At 45.3% G+C, this 15,111-nt stretch overlaps 1 protein-coding gene across 1 annotated transcript in view; it reads right to left on the bottom strand.

The window, feature by feature from the left end:
* LOC310862228 (arf-GAP with coiled-coil, ANK repeat and PH domain-containing protein 3-like) overlaps positions 1–14,262 on the bottom strand; it is a 72,114-nt gene extending 57,852 nt beyond the window's left edge. The window contains exon 1 of the mRNA XM_083770004.1: positions 14,044–14,262. Coding sequence (XP_083626130.1) covers positions 14,044–14,090 — 47 coding nt within the window. The 5' untranslated portion in view covers positions 14,091–14,262. The remainder of the gene's footprint in view (positions 1–14,043) is intronic.
* Between the last annotated feature and the right edge of the window lie 849 nt (positions 14,263–15,111).

Genomic DNA, 15,111 nt, shown 5'->3' with positions numbered 1-15,111 from the left:
TGTTTACGTTTACAACTCGCGCCGGCGGAAGTGTCATCCTCTTTCAAGAAAGAGGGGTCGAGCAGAGGAGGAAAAGCCTTCTTGCCCTCTGCTGCCAAAAGGTGGCCAGGGAAGGGCGCACGGTGGCACAGTTGGTAGTGCTGTCGCCTCACAGCTAGAAGGTCCCCTAGGGTAGGTACCCTCACAAAAAACATGCAGTAATCCTGGTCACTAAACTGCCTCCCCCTGGCCAGCCGGGGCGCCTGATGGAGGGGAAAGGAACTGGTTGGAATAACGTGTTCCTTCCACGCGCTACGTCCAACCAGGGAAACTCCTTCCTGTCAGGTGTAAAGGAGCAACTTGGACACTCAGGCATGAAGGAAGCATGAGTTCAAGTCTGTTGCTCTCTCCATGTCCCCCATATATGGGGACTAGGTTGGTGGAGGGTGTGTAGACTGTAGAGCCCAGGATCACATTAGATGATTGACACAGGGGTGAAAAATGGGTTACAAAATCGTGGGATAAAAAAATATATAAAAAAATAAAAAGGTGGCCAGGGGTACTTTTCTCCGACTGCGCTGAGCTGCGTTGCGTCATTGCCTTGCGTTGCGTGAGGTTTGCCCCTAGACCGACGGATCACGCAAGGGACGAACTGGAGGGGAGACATGTCTCTCACCCGCCGTTGCTTAGTGCTTCTTGCGTCGATTACGTTCGACTCTGTAAAGCACTTAAGACTACAAAGACATTCTGTAAAAAAAAAAAAAGCAGTGCACCAGATGTGAACAAATCTGCATGGTCACATGTCCCCTCCCCACTCAGCCCCAAAATACTTGGGAATGTATTCAAACCTTGGTGGTCCATACTCAATACCACCCCCCGGGGCGGTGTTTCCCCCTAGGCTTTCTGGCTTGTAGGGGCTGGATACAGATGGGGCATCTGTGGGTTTTAGAATTATTCAACCTATGAAAAAGTATTAACAAGCACGCGTGACTAAATAATAAGTACAATGAAGTGATCCATTTTCCATTTCCTGAAAAGTAATGGTTTTGGACTTCTGCGTTACACTGACATGTTGATCTTTTGCCCTGCTGTCCTTCCTGCTGACAGTACATTTCTTTGGCAGTTGAAGTGGAATGCAGAAAAACGAAGGAACAAAACACACAATGCATGGGAATACTGCCATAAGTACAGTACCTTGTGACTATGGACTGGAGTTGTGCGACGCAACAGTGTAGTGGTGGGTGAAGTCATTTTGGAGATCCCAAAGACAATTTTTGGCATTTAGCGCAGATGCTCTTAACCCATTCTGAACTGAGATCAGATTCATACGAGGTTTTCCACTGGACACACACTGGTCTGATCGACCCATTCTGACCTGAGATCAGATTCTAAAAAATGTCAGTCGTTCTTCGATTTTTCAAAAATAGCAGACCTACAAGCTCGTAGCGCGCAACTCGGTGGCGCGCTATGAGCTTGTAGATCTGCTATTTTTCAATAGCTAAATCATAACATGATGCCAACACCAAAATGGGTGCCCGGTCAGAATGGGTTAATTCAGAGTTTTTTGATTGATTGATTTATTAACAGTTTGCAGAATTACAGTACATTTAAAGTACAACTCAATACAATAAACTGACTTACAGTAAGCAAGGACAACACTAAAATACATAGAAATAAACGTTAACTTGAAAGGGATAGTTCACGGCCTCAAAATGCTTAGCAAATGAGACTCTGTGTCTGGGAGCTGGTCATCAAATTATTGGCTTACGAATGCGACAAATACATTGATTGTCAATGGGAATTTAATGTTTGTGTAAGACAGAAATTATGTGCGAAATTATATGAGAGAGAGAGAGAGAGAGAGAGAGAGAGAGAGAGAGAGAGAGAGAGAGAGAGAGAGAGAGAGAGAGAGAGAGAGAGAGAGAGAGAGAGAGAGAGAGAGAGAGAGAGAGAGAGAGAGAGAGAGAGAGAGATCATTTGACTGGTTGATCAGACAGCATTTCAGTAACATCCACATCATCACACACAGAATGAATTAATTCATCATCAACTCATGGCAGATCTATTTACAGAAGGGTAGTTTTATAATCACTGAAGGATCATTATTATTATTATCTGCCATTAGGCTTCAAGGCAAACCTGCTGGGATAGACACCATGATGCAATAGACAAACCAGATGAGTTGCACAGTATGCGCACTATGTATAATGCAGTGTGGGCTCTAGCTGTGTACCCCATCAGTGTTGGAGAGGTCCCGCCATAAGGCCACTGCAGAGTGCAGACCACTGGGAAAATGGCTCAGACAGGAAACAGAGCTGGACAACAAAAGCTGTCATGTAAGGAAACTGTGACAGAGGTCAACCCTTTCAGCTTGCGTCATTTCTCTGCCGACTAATGACACCAAAACTAACGAGAAGCATCGTCTGAATGACACACTGCTGCTGGTAACGAGCGCTTCATTGAGTGCACCCATGTGGAGCGCCTTATCACTTGAGTCTCAATAAGTGCTGTGTTTATCGATATAGAAGACGCCTCTCTTGGAGAAATGGTAGATAAGACGGAACTATTAGGGTGAGAGTGATCCGAAAAATAACAGGCAGAAACAAACTGAACGTTCAAGGAATGGCGTGAGACATCTTGGCTGGCAGTGTGAGTTTATAATATTATACAACGGGGTGGTCCAACATGACTGCAATGTCATGTAAAAAAAAATTCAAAGATCGTATCGAGCGAGAGACGAAAACTCACGCACCGAAGCCGGCAAATGCCTCATCTGTGAGAATTGGCCCAGACAATGTTCTATTGTAAGGAGACGGACAATGAGACCCAAAGACACATGGCCAAACGCAGCCTCTTTCTGGGCGTCCGCCTGAGTGAATGGGTGCAGGGGAGAGTGACTGCCACAATTAGCCAATCCTACATCGTACCCTCCCCTGCTGACATGTTGGTGAAATAGCTGAATTAAAAAAGGACCGCCAAATGTATTTGGCTGTGGTGGGCCGCCATCTGAATTCTGAAAGTGTTTTGTGTTTTGTGTCAATATTAATGTTAAATGTGGTCAAATTGATTTAGATCCCCTGGAAGGTGGAACCCACGTAGAGAAACTGCCGTCGACTGCAACCATGTCCAGCAGCGGTGGATGGTGATGGTAGGGCTGAGCTGGGAGCTCTTCCCAGCATTTTTGTGGGTTAAACATGCAGCTTGGCTCACACTAGAAAGACATACCAGACGCGTGAAGCATACGGCTCTTTCCTGTCTGAAAAACATTCAGGGAGAGATGGAAGTCGCAGAAACAACGGCCATGCTGAAAAGAGCAGAGACTGCTTCCATATGGGTCTCGCCGACAGGCGTTTTAAGTTTGAGCACACTTTAGAGCACAAATTAACAAGATAACCAAAGCTCTAGGTCCTCATTTTCTTTTCCTTTTGTACACGCATGCTTGCAAAAGCAGAGATGGGGATCAACACGCGCGGTTCTATGCCTCGCTCAGTTCACACCAAAGTTTGAGACACAGTCTAAACAGCAGACTCATAGTTTACACAGGCATCCAAAGCTGCTGCCCCGCTCGCGCTACACACTCATATATCACCCCGACGTCTCAGTAAACGCTATGGTTCACGCAGCAGGCCGAGAGAGTGTCAAGAGACAACGGGAGAGGTTGAAGGTCCTGCCACTTCCTCCCATCCTTCCCCCAGGTGTTTCCTCTTGGCCTGGAGTCAGTACTGTGCCCCTGACGTCAATGTGTTTGCCCTCAGTAAGACCCCGTCCCATCAGGATGTTGATGAAACATCCGTGTCAACCAGTGTAGAATGGAACCAGAGCCCTTGCCATTGTGATGGAGAAAGCATAACAAGCTGACAGAAACGAGGGAAAGGGAGGGGTAACCCAGATAATGCATTGGCTAAAACCTATACACTGCGGCTTCTGGTTTATATGGTCTTGCACCAGCATCTTCAGATGTGGAAAGTATCTAGGTTAGCAACAGCGAGGCTATTCTTTGAGAAAACATAATGTGCTACTGTACGTACTGCTGTGTGAGCCCCCTGACAGGATGATATGAGGGGGGTAGATTCAATGGCAAGGCAGAATGGCAGATAATCAACCTTGACATATGATGTGCCATAAGTGAAATGATGCGTGAGATAGCTGTCTCTCCTCGGTTAGCCATGGTGAAAAACGGCAATAACAATGGTTCTCTTGAGAATTCCATCTTGTTCTTCTCGGGGAGAATAGATCCCAAGTATACAAATGGGAGAGGAAAAAAACTGAGTTTCCGTCATGGCTCATTGGTGTGTACACTGAACCACACAGTCCCCAGAGAAAACGATGCATAATGAGTTAACTCAGGCTTATCTCTCTACAGTAAGTATACCGTATGTTAATAACCATAAAAACAACACACTGCTAATATCAGAAAAGTACAGAGAAGACAGCTATTAAAGGTTGTATGTTGGTTACAGCAGCAAAATGATTATTGTCATAATTCTTAATTCTTTTTTCAATTTGACAGAATAGTAAAATAATCATTTGACAAAAAAAGACAGTCCATTTCCAAATAGATTATTTGATTACAAAAGGTTTAATTTGATTTTAGTTTCCAAGCAATGCCAATAATCAATAGATAACTATTACAGGTCTGTAACTCTGAGTGGGCACAAATAGAACCAATTGGATCCATAAGAGTCCAGATCTGCTCTCAAAGTTAAATTAAAACTTCCAAGTTCTGCGTGACGCGGATCCTGGACGCAGAGTCAGGATTCCACAGTGACTCAGGCTCAGCCCAGTGGAGACAGGGTGGGTCGAGGCACAGAGGGAGTCAGCGACCTCATCAGTCTTCACTTTTTTTTTGAATATTTCACAAACCTGACGCATTTCCTGACCGGTCCCTACTCTATACCCAGTCGAGGCCAAGCCACAAACAGGAAGTTAACACCCCCCCCCCCCCCCCCCCCCCCAATCACTCACAGAGGAAAGCAAAGGGGGGGGGGGGGGGGGGGGGAGAGAGAGAGAGAGAGAGAGAGAAATCTAAAACAGATGCTCTTCTTAAGTTTCACACCGTGTGATTCAGCATTTCAAAACTGAGCAGAACCGGAGCCTGTAGACCTGAACTCGGGAAGCAACTTCAATTCTCTCCTCCTCCCTGTCCCTTATGCTTTTGGGGGAAAACAGCATAGCTGGAAAGCTGTGTGAAATGGGAGACCAAGAAAATGCCAATCACATTCTCCCAAGGGCCACCTTGGGAGAACCCACCGACACAGAGGGACGGGAAACGAGTCTTTTTGTCCTGTTATGCACTGCATTTAAAATGACAGAGAAAGTTGGATGGCTTGAAATCCCAAACTGCTATCAATAATAACGTCACGTTTCCTGAGCCATGGGGGTGATAAATGGACATGAATGGGACAAGCAGGTCCTGCCTGAGTCCTGGGGGCAAAAGGTCATGTTTACACACCTGGAAAGGCCCCCCACCCCCTTTCCCACACGAGACTGGTGTTCACCAGAGGAAGCATTTCAGAGACATTCCATTACACAGCAAAATCTGTTACTCGTAACTCTCCTGTCAGCCCCAACTGGTAAGCCATACATATTATTGTAAAGCTGTGTGCGTGTGTGCGTGTGTGCGTGCGTGTCACTCCAGTCATCCCATGAAACACACACATTCAACTGGTAAGCCCTTATATTGTAATGTACATATACTGTCGTAAAATGAAACACAAGATACACAAACGCATATCACAAACGCATATCTTCAACAAATAAGTCTATAGGCGTTCACTGGGTGTAGCAGAGCAACTGCACGATGAAGTCTAAAACTAGGGACATAGCAATGCTTAATTTATGCTCCGTCGTAGGGAGGTGGGGTGCACCGAAAATAGCAGATTTAAAAGGCGGACATGTGACGTATACATCAGGCATTAATGTACAGCCTCAGCTATAGCCACAGGACTATGGTACCCAAACGTGCAATTATTGTCTGACAGGACAGGACAGTCTCTCCAGAGCTGCTGTTAGCCTTATTATTCTGCGGCCGTATAATCCTTCATAATGGCAAATCCACTCCCACTTGTTTAAAGCACAGCTGACAGCCGAGCAACGAGACGCCATGCACTGGCGTGGCATGTCCTGTCCTGGCATTGCATGTCCTGTCCTGTCCTGTCCTGTCCTGGCAGGAAAATGGACATTTTCCAATGAGCGTTTTATCTCAAATATAAAGCAAAGTGGACGGAAAACGGAAAGACACGTCAAACGGGCGTAAGACCTCCTCACTAATGCCCGTCCCCTATGAACAATATTTGTAGGTTACCCACTCGACAGGGATACAACGATTTCAAACAATCTAAGCTCTTGAAGCTTCAGAGAAGAGTAGAATGGGACAACTGCCACGCAGTTCTTGCAGCTCTGGCAAATTAATGGTATGGATAATCCACCGGGGAGTCAGGCCATTTATATTAAATGATTCAGAATTATAGTCTTATCTCACACGGCAGCCAGCAATCATCCACGGAGTCACGTTGCATCCCTGGCTTAACTCAACTCAGCATGGGTCACAAAGGTTCATCAAAAGGTCCACAGATGATACTAATGCGTAATACGTTGCGTTCTGGAATCGTGGGTAGTGACGTCTGATCATTTGAGATGTAATGTGTGAAAACATAGCAATGGAAAGAGGGGAGACTGATAGCTGTGGGACGGTTACATAACAACTGGAAGTGGGCGTGGAATTATGCCATTTGCAAAGTAAGATGCTGTGGTCCATGGACCATGGTGTGCTCTAATATTACACTAAGCCAAAGATCTCTGGTCTGTGTCATAATAATGCCAACATCCTACCCAATACCAATAGACACCTACAGTTTAGATGTACATAATGCGCTTACAAACTCTGTGGCAAACCCCATGATTGGGTTTGTCTCTGGTTGAAATCAGAGCTCTCCTGGTACATTATCAGGAGGAAAAGTACATTTTCCTCATTTTCCTCTCTAAACACTATGAGACATCTGATACCTATTAAAGCACTATACTGAACTGAGATCTGATGTTTGTTCTAGAATACCAAAATCCAATCTACTGGGGGATACAAAATGATGACTTTATATAATTGTATATACTGTAAGTGTAAGACTAAAAGCCCAGAGGGTCTAAATTGACAGGGCTTAAAATCTGTGTTCTTTAACATTTACTGGTCCAGCTTGTTTTCCGCCCACCCAGCTTCACATTAGTCATCATTAGGTCCTTTCACCGCATAGGTTGTGGATAGGAATACTAATGTCAGTACGCACTGAATCATTTAAGGCTCAGCAGGTTACCATAGCGCTGATTCAATGTCTAAAACACAGCATGGAGGGAGGGCTCTTCGGAGGACGACCTAGACAGATGCACACGTGACACAACCTGTGGCAATACCGGAGGGCTGGGGTGAAAGAGAGGCGACCGGAATTACACAAGAATGACAGGCTACAGTCAGCAATACGATTCAATTTCACAGCACTTAATAAACTGTTCACCCACTCAGCGGATGGTGGTGGCGGGAGAGAGAGTCTAAAGTCGGACCGACGACTCTTGCCCATAGGGTCATTATTTGATTTTAGTTAAATGTTCTCAAATCTCAAAACGGAAACTTTAATCAAATCAAACTTTTTCAAACTGATCTCCAAAAATCAAGCATCAGCATCCGCCCCAAAGATCTGCCCTCGGTCAGGGATCTATAAAGCAAGTGTCCCCGTCTGTGCTGGCCCAAATCCCAGGTCTCTTTATCACCTAGAAGGACGTCTAATAGAAGTAGATTAACACGCTGATCAGCATGCAGCGCGCTGCTCCACACAGCTCTTTGTGTGTGCAGTGTGTGAAACGTCTTGCTATTCATCAACATGAAATGAGAGCGACAGACATGGCCAGGGCTCCATGCAGAGAGTTCCCCCTCCATCACACAAAAGGCTTAGGGGGTGACATCATCGCTGCATCCCAGAGCCATTTCACCACGGCTTATACTCTCTGCTCATTTTATTAAACCAGAAACACAATAAAATGGAACCCCTGTCAACCTGGCGTCCCCGTTTTGGACACACCATCAGCAAACATTTTCAAACAATGTGTGTCTTATGAATTAATACAGTAAAGAAAAATACAGTTTAAGTGGTTAATCTGTGACAAAATAAACATAAGATTTATATTTTGTACAATTTTAGGATCATACTAACATCATCTCATTCTGGCCAATCACAATTTGCGTCCTCACTTTAGTCTTCAATGTTTGTTTACACACGTTTGTCTTCAATGTTTGTGTTTACACACGTTTGTCTTCAATGTTTGTGTTTACACAAACACTCAAAGCTGGGCATAAGGGGCTAGCACCGCTCAAAAATATTAGGTATCTAAATATCAAAGCGGTATCATTAGCCTGTTTTTATATGAATAATATCACCTGATTCTTTTTAATAACAGCATAGAATTCCACAGGATTCTTACAGGATTTCCTGCACACACACACACTAACAATCTGACATGATGTGCTCCAGTGGCTGTTCTAGCCTCCAATTGCCTCGGCGAGATCCATGTTGAGCTCCGAGGCTCCAGCTGTGAAGATGCCCTTCATCTGTTCTCGTTTGAAAATAAGATGAAAGCTTCTCATTCAGCCTGCCCTGCAGTTGCACTGGTACCACTGGTACCCCATCCTCTCTTCTCAGCAAGGGGCTGTGCACTGCACGGCACGGCACGCGCATGCACTGGGTGACACCAGTTGGACATTTGCAGGTGTGTGACTGTGACACCCTGCCATGGGGGGCTCGAGGAGAGGAATGTGGGCTAATCCCAGATTAAGACACACTGCTATCAAACTGTGAACTTAATCCCTGTCACTTTCATTACCTGGACTTGTCAGCTCCAGTGTATATAAGGGAAGGGAGTTCAGTTTGCTGACACCCGTTTAACAGGATGGTAGAAAAGTGCCTGTAGGCAAGCCTGCGTCACTCTCTCAGTCATTAAATCACAACGGTGAAAATTCTAATATCCAAATATCAAAAGGGTGGGAGCAGGACAGAGCAAAGTGTCTTTGTGTCACAACAAGCATCGCGACTACCATTTTCCATGTCTCTAAAAATATACATCCTCAGCTTTACAGCTTTACCAACTCACATTGTACCACGGCACACGATTTGTGTTTGTGTGTCGTGTAGCTGGTGTGACTGCTGTATACAGTACAGTATGTACCATGTACAGTACCACTGGGCGGAGTTATGGATGCGACCATGGCCAGCTATATGTCAGAGTAGTGCTTTTTCAATTTGAATAATAGTGTCCCCCAGACCCCCACCATTGCTGGCGTAAGTGAGGGTTTTGGGGGGTATACCCTTGGCTGAACAGAAGGCAACTACCGTAACTGCAGAGACTTCAAATGGAATAAGGAGTCAGTATTAAATAGAGTAGAAACAACATAGCCACGCAGGAGAAATCTCTTCCAGCTTATCCTGCACCACCCTCATATAAGAAATAAATCCAAAAACAATGCATGCTTAGCTGGATAATCTGTCAATCACAACACGCACACCTGATGGTTGGAATAACTCATGACTGCTACAGGGCCTGAGCTGAAACTGGGAGGGACTAGTAGGACATAGCCCTGTGTGAAAAGACTGTCAGGAAGGCGCGTTAGGAACAGTATCCTTTCCCGCATTCAGGGTGGTCAATGACTGAGTGGGTGGGTGGATGGATGGATGGTGGGTGAGTGGGAGGTCCTGGCTTGGCTACAAGTGTGTTACAGCAAAAAGGTATGAGATATGTGGTGTATTCTGTATTGAAATCAAACCGCAGCTGGATGGAGCCTGACTGAGAAGAAATTAGACAAGACATGCTACAATCTTAGAGCCAGCATTACATATTGTCCCCAATTGAAAATGGCAGCTTCTGACCAGTACAACAAATCATGATGCACTACATGATGCAATACTTGTACTCAAAAAGATAAATGATTTTGGCCCATGCAGCTAGTGTAGCGGTCCGGGCACCTAGGCTGCTAAGCCAGCCTGACGGCGTGTCGCGGGTTCGACTCTCGATTCCGACGACCTTTGCCATGTGTCGCCCCGCATCTCTCTCCCCCATTTCCTGTCACCATACTGTACACTATCGAATAAAAAGGCAGAAAAAACCCCCAAAAATACATCGTACAAAAAAAAGATTAAATTATTATTTTATTCTACCGATTGTTGGCAAACCTAAAGCTCAATTGTTATCGTTCATAGAGCAGTAGGAAACTGTGCCACGTGCTCTGCATTCCTCTGCAGCAGCAGCAGCAGCAGCAGAAGCCGGCAACTCCTGGAATCTGACATGCTCTTGTGTCATCTGACTTTGGGTCACGCATCCATCCGATCAGTCGCTCTACCACAGACAGACGCTGGAGACACAGAGCGGAGGCGGTAATACGCCACAGGTCACTGCCCTCAGTGGCCTGGGATTCTCCTCGTCTATCTCTAAGCTGTTCTCTGCCTACTGAAGGCTTGCCATGACTCAATGACAAGCCCGTCGGCATGAAGGCAGCCTCACAACAGCACCCCGCCCACCCCCCACGCCCGGCTGACACCATGGGGAGGGGGGGGGTCCTCAGGGTTTCTCTGCCCTTAGCCATTCAGACTCAATGAAAAGAGTCTGTCTCACAGCGGAAGAAATGCGCTCTATTTGGACAATGGACATATTCTGCTGAAGCAATGCTTGCGGCACAGCCATGGTGCATCGGGGAAGCCAGACGTCCCGCCAAATGGCATACAGCAGACTCTCTCAAGCTCAATAGAAGAGGCATTCAAATTTCAATATACAACCGTTTTGCTAATGTTCTATAGAATATGGTAAAATTGGGCTTAATAGTGACTACTAAACTAACCAATGATCCATCAACTCTCATTGAGGATCTGTGTGTGTCCGTCCAGAGCTAATGTCTCAAATAGCCTATAGTGAGCACACACACACACACACACACACACACACACACACACACACACACACACACACACACACACACACACACACACACACACACACACACACACACACACACACACACACACACACACACACACACACACACACACACACACACACACACACACACACACACACACACACACACGAGAAATCTTGCCCAATTTACAGCCATGTGACTGTTGATGTCATAAAGATGACAGCTGGTCACATCACATCCACAATGGAGCCACGCTGTACATTCCAAGGGTTTTGTTTTGTATGATTCTTTTCAAAGTGAGAAAAGCCATTGATAATATTATGTTGTGACACGGCATGTGACAGTGACCTCAAATTAGCGCGTCGGTGGGGAAAAGTCAGCGCAAACATTACATGTTGCCAGTGTTGTGCTGCAGCAAACACAAACACATGCGATCCTGTGGCCATGTAATCATTCTGGTCCACGGTCTCAAAACAGATGTGGAGAGAAGCGGCTGCAACTTCGCATCTGTCGGCTCAACTCTTGAAGAGCCAGACATATAGAGCAGTGGTTCTCAAACCTTTTTTATTTCAAGGACCGCCAGTTTGGTACAGGCCTCGGACCCCCATAACTCTCAGTTACAGACCAGTAAAGACTCCATTTGGTTCCATTTAGTACGCTATCCGTCATTCAGCTGGGGACACCTCCTCCAGAACCCCATCATGGGGGTCCCCACTTCCCAGATCCCACTTTGAGAACCTCTCCAAAACTGGTTGAAAAAGTGGTACGTTTGTGCACCATTAGGCTCGATTCCCAGGCTTTTCTTTTCGTTCGCACCATTGACCATATCCACACACGACAGCATTATCCACAAAATATTATTTGCTTCATATTGCTACTTTAATAGCATTACTCTATCACCATATTGCTCTATCTCTGCACAGAAGTTGGAAAGTGTCGTGGCAAACGTTTTGAACAGACGGGAAGAACAGAGGTGCAACAATGGAGACACATTTGTATCATGGATTATGGCATTTCATAGCATGCCTTGCCTAGAGGAAGTCGTGTGTGAACTCATAACAAGTAGTCAAACCCAGCACAAGAGAGGTAATCATGCGGAGCTGATATCCTGCATGTTTTCACACATGTGGGAAGTGTGTCTCTCAAAATATCCAAATATGAAAAAGGCACTATTTTCCTCTTTTCTGGGCCATGCGCTTCCTTCTGGTTATACACCTCCGGGGTTTGTTGCGTAACACTTAACACAGCTTTATGCTCCACAAAGGGGCCATTTGAATGTTCTCTGAAAACCCTGTTACAGGCTTCAGTGGGCAGAAAAATACGCTTTTACAGCGCGTCTCTATTGCCATTCATGTCCATCCGTTGCGCTCGCATGCCGTGCCAGCGCCGCGAGAGCTTCAGAACTCCTCACAATGAACGAGAGGAATGCTCACAGCAGATTTAGATGGAACATGAGAACATCTCCACTTGATCTTCTTCAGCCGTTGAGATAGTGTGAGCCAAACAGTATACTGGGAAAGCATTATGTTCATTCAACAGTCACAGCATTGCCCTTGACCAAATAAGTGATGACTTTAGCCTGCATTTTTAAGTATATTATGAGAGAAAGGAATGGGGCATTTCGGCAAAGGTACCTCAAAGATAGCTTAGGTGACGAGTTTGCTTGTAGCTCATCTCGATAATAGACATGCTCTTTAGCACATACTGTAAACATGGAGAGAGAAGGTTTGTGTAAATACTCTTCACTCTGCACTTCCTGCGGTCTGCCTTTCTCCAGGCCAGATGGCAGTCATTAAGGTGCTGTTACCAAGTCTGGAAGTCTTTGATTTGGAGCAGAGATTCTATCTCTAGGAGCATGCGCGCACATGCACGCACGTACGCACACAATATGTAAAAGGACCCAGGCTCAGCAGGCTTTAGCAGGCAGGCAGGAGCTGAGACACCCCACACAGTCTGGAAGGATCTCGGCTCCTCAGAGGCATGCAGAGCTAGGGGAGAGCGCAGGCCAGGTCTAGGGGAGAGATGTGGGCGTAGAGGAATTCCTATGCTATTTATCTAACCTTTGGTGCTGTGAGCGCACAGCAGTCAGAGCATGAGGCTGTGCATGGAACCGTTCAGCTTCCTCTGATCCAATGGTTAGTGACACTGTTTGAACTGCCTCCTCTGTGAGTATTTCAGTGTCATGAGAACAGTTAATTAAAAACGGAAGTCCGTTTGTTCAATGACATAAAACATTAAATACATCTGGTCCTTGACCTATAGACGTTGACCATACATGGTGAGGGATCAGTCATCACTCTCTTATACTTGCTTCAGAACACCCACATGTCGCATATGTCAATCAGACACTATAGTGACTAGTGGAATGGAAAACACAACACAAAATGGCTTGCAATAATATAGCCTACTACTCTAATTTGATGGCCAACAGATTAATTTTAGTTAGTTACCAGTTACCTCTCACGGTCTCACCTAATGTTTAATGTGCTGCTAACTGGTAGGCCGCCTATACATAATACAGAGAGAGGGCATAGTACACAGGCTACATACAGATACATGGCATGATTCATTTAACTCATACGAGAATATGACTCGCATTTCCCGATGCTGCCCTCCAGTTAGCCTAGTCAGAGAATGCATGTGATAAGTCAGGGCGCTCACCCTCATGCATAGCCTACTGTTAGAACTGTGTGCCTGATGGATGACTTGGAGTCTTGGAGATGCTCCGATGTTGCCAAGTCCGACTAATTTAAATTGACACAGTACTTAGAAATGTTGTCAGTTTAATATATTGGATAGGCCTACCTGTTTGCCTACATTAGTAGGCTTGTATAATACAACATGTAGGCCTATCGATCCACACACTGGCACACACCACACAGCTATTAGGCATGCGCAAATCAAATTTCAAGGTAGGAAAAGCTGTCAGTCTGCAACGACCCGGCTGGGTCAATTATTTTTTATATGGTGTGACTGTAGTCAAAGCAAACGCTGCTAGAATAATAAAAAATACAGCACGTTTTGTTACAGCTTGCATTCGTGTGTAGTGCGTCCAGTTCGCTGGCAAGAGAGTTACGCAGATGATCATCAAGACATCAACACGAAAATGTTCTTACCTAAACCGGGGTGAATCTTTAATACATTCTTCAAAATCCACCGTCATTTTAGGACTATATTGAAGTTTTCACGATTAGAATACGGGTTTCATTTCCTGGGTAGAATGATGCAGTCGTTGTAGTGTTGTGAATCCGATCCTGTGATCCTCTGATGATTAGTCTCTCCCCGGCCGGCTGTGTGCTCACAGTCCTACTGCTAGTACTACGATTGACGGGAGCTGCTTCAATCAAACAGACCCGAGCAGCAGCAGACCGCGAGACCGCTGCATGAGAATGGTAGGCTGGTGGTGACGTCACACGTCAGCTCATTTGAATTCACAGTGAGACACTACCGTAGCGTGCCTGACGGAGAAAAAGATGCAGTTGCGTATGTTCGTACTAGTCCGGTTCCTTATGTAATTTTGTAGGCTTTAGACGGAGATTTTTAAAACTATATATTTTTGGAAACCTTATAGCCTAACGAATCAGAAAAGGTTTGTTGCCATTTTTTTCGAGGTCGGTAAAGCGGCCATCTTGGAACTTTAAAAATGGCTACTTTCAAAAACGAATTTCTCAATATCTCGCCTACTAAATGACCTAAAATCAAGATTGCAGTGGTTAAATCTACATTTTTGGGGGCAAGGAATCCAATGGAGCCGACTACATTGTAAATGAGACATGTATGGGTGGGTATTTTGCATTTTTACATGATCAAATGGCAGTGTTGGGCAGTAGCTAGCTACAAGTAGCGAAGCTACATAGCTTAACTACATTTATCAGTAGCTTGATGGTAGCTTCACTCCTTTTGAACCAAGTAGCGTTTTTTGTAGTGTAGCTATTTTTAGACCCAAGTAGTGACGTAGCTTTCAACAAAAGCTATAAGTTACAAATTGACTGTTAAATAAAGTTTTGTGGGGGAAAAAATCCATGATTGGTTGGTTTAGATAAGAGTCTGACAGTTATGTTGTTAAGCAGCAAGAGGATCCCACGCAGCAGCTGTCCTTTGGCTTTTATCTCTAGCACAACACAGTGAATTACTCACCTAATGCTGCCTGCAGGTTCCATGTTTAATTCCAGTGTGTGTAACCT

This window comes from Protomyctophum parallelum (genome assembly GCF_964188405.1).
Source record: "Protomyctophum parallelum genome assembly, chromosome: 7".
In the NCBI taxonomy this organism is placed as follows: Eukaryota; Metazoa; Chordata; class Actinopteri; order Myctophiformes; family Myctophidae; genus Protomyctophum; species Protomyctophum parallelum.
Note: the sequence above shows the minus strand (reverse complement) of the source record. Positions and strands in the feature narration are given on the sequence as shown.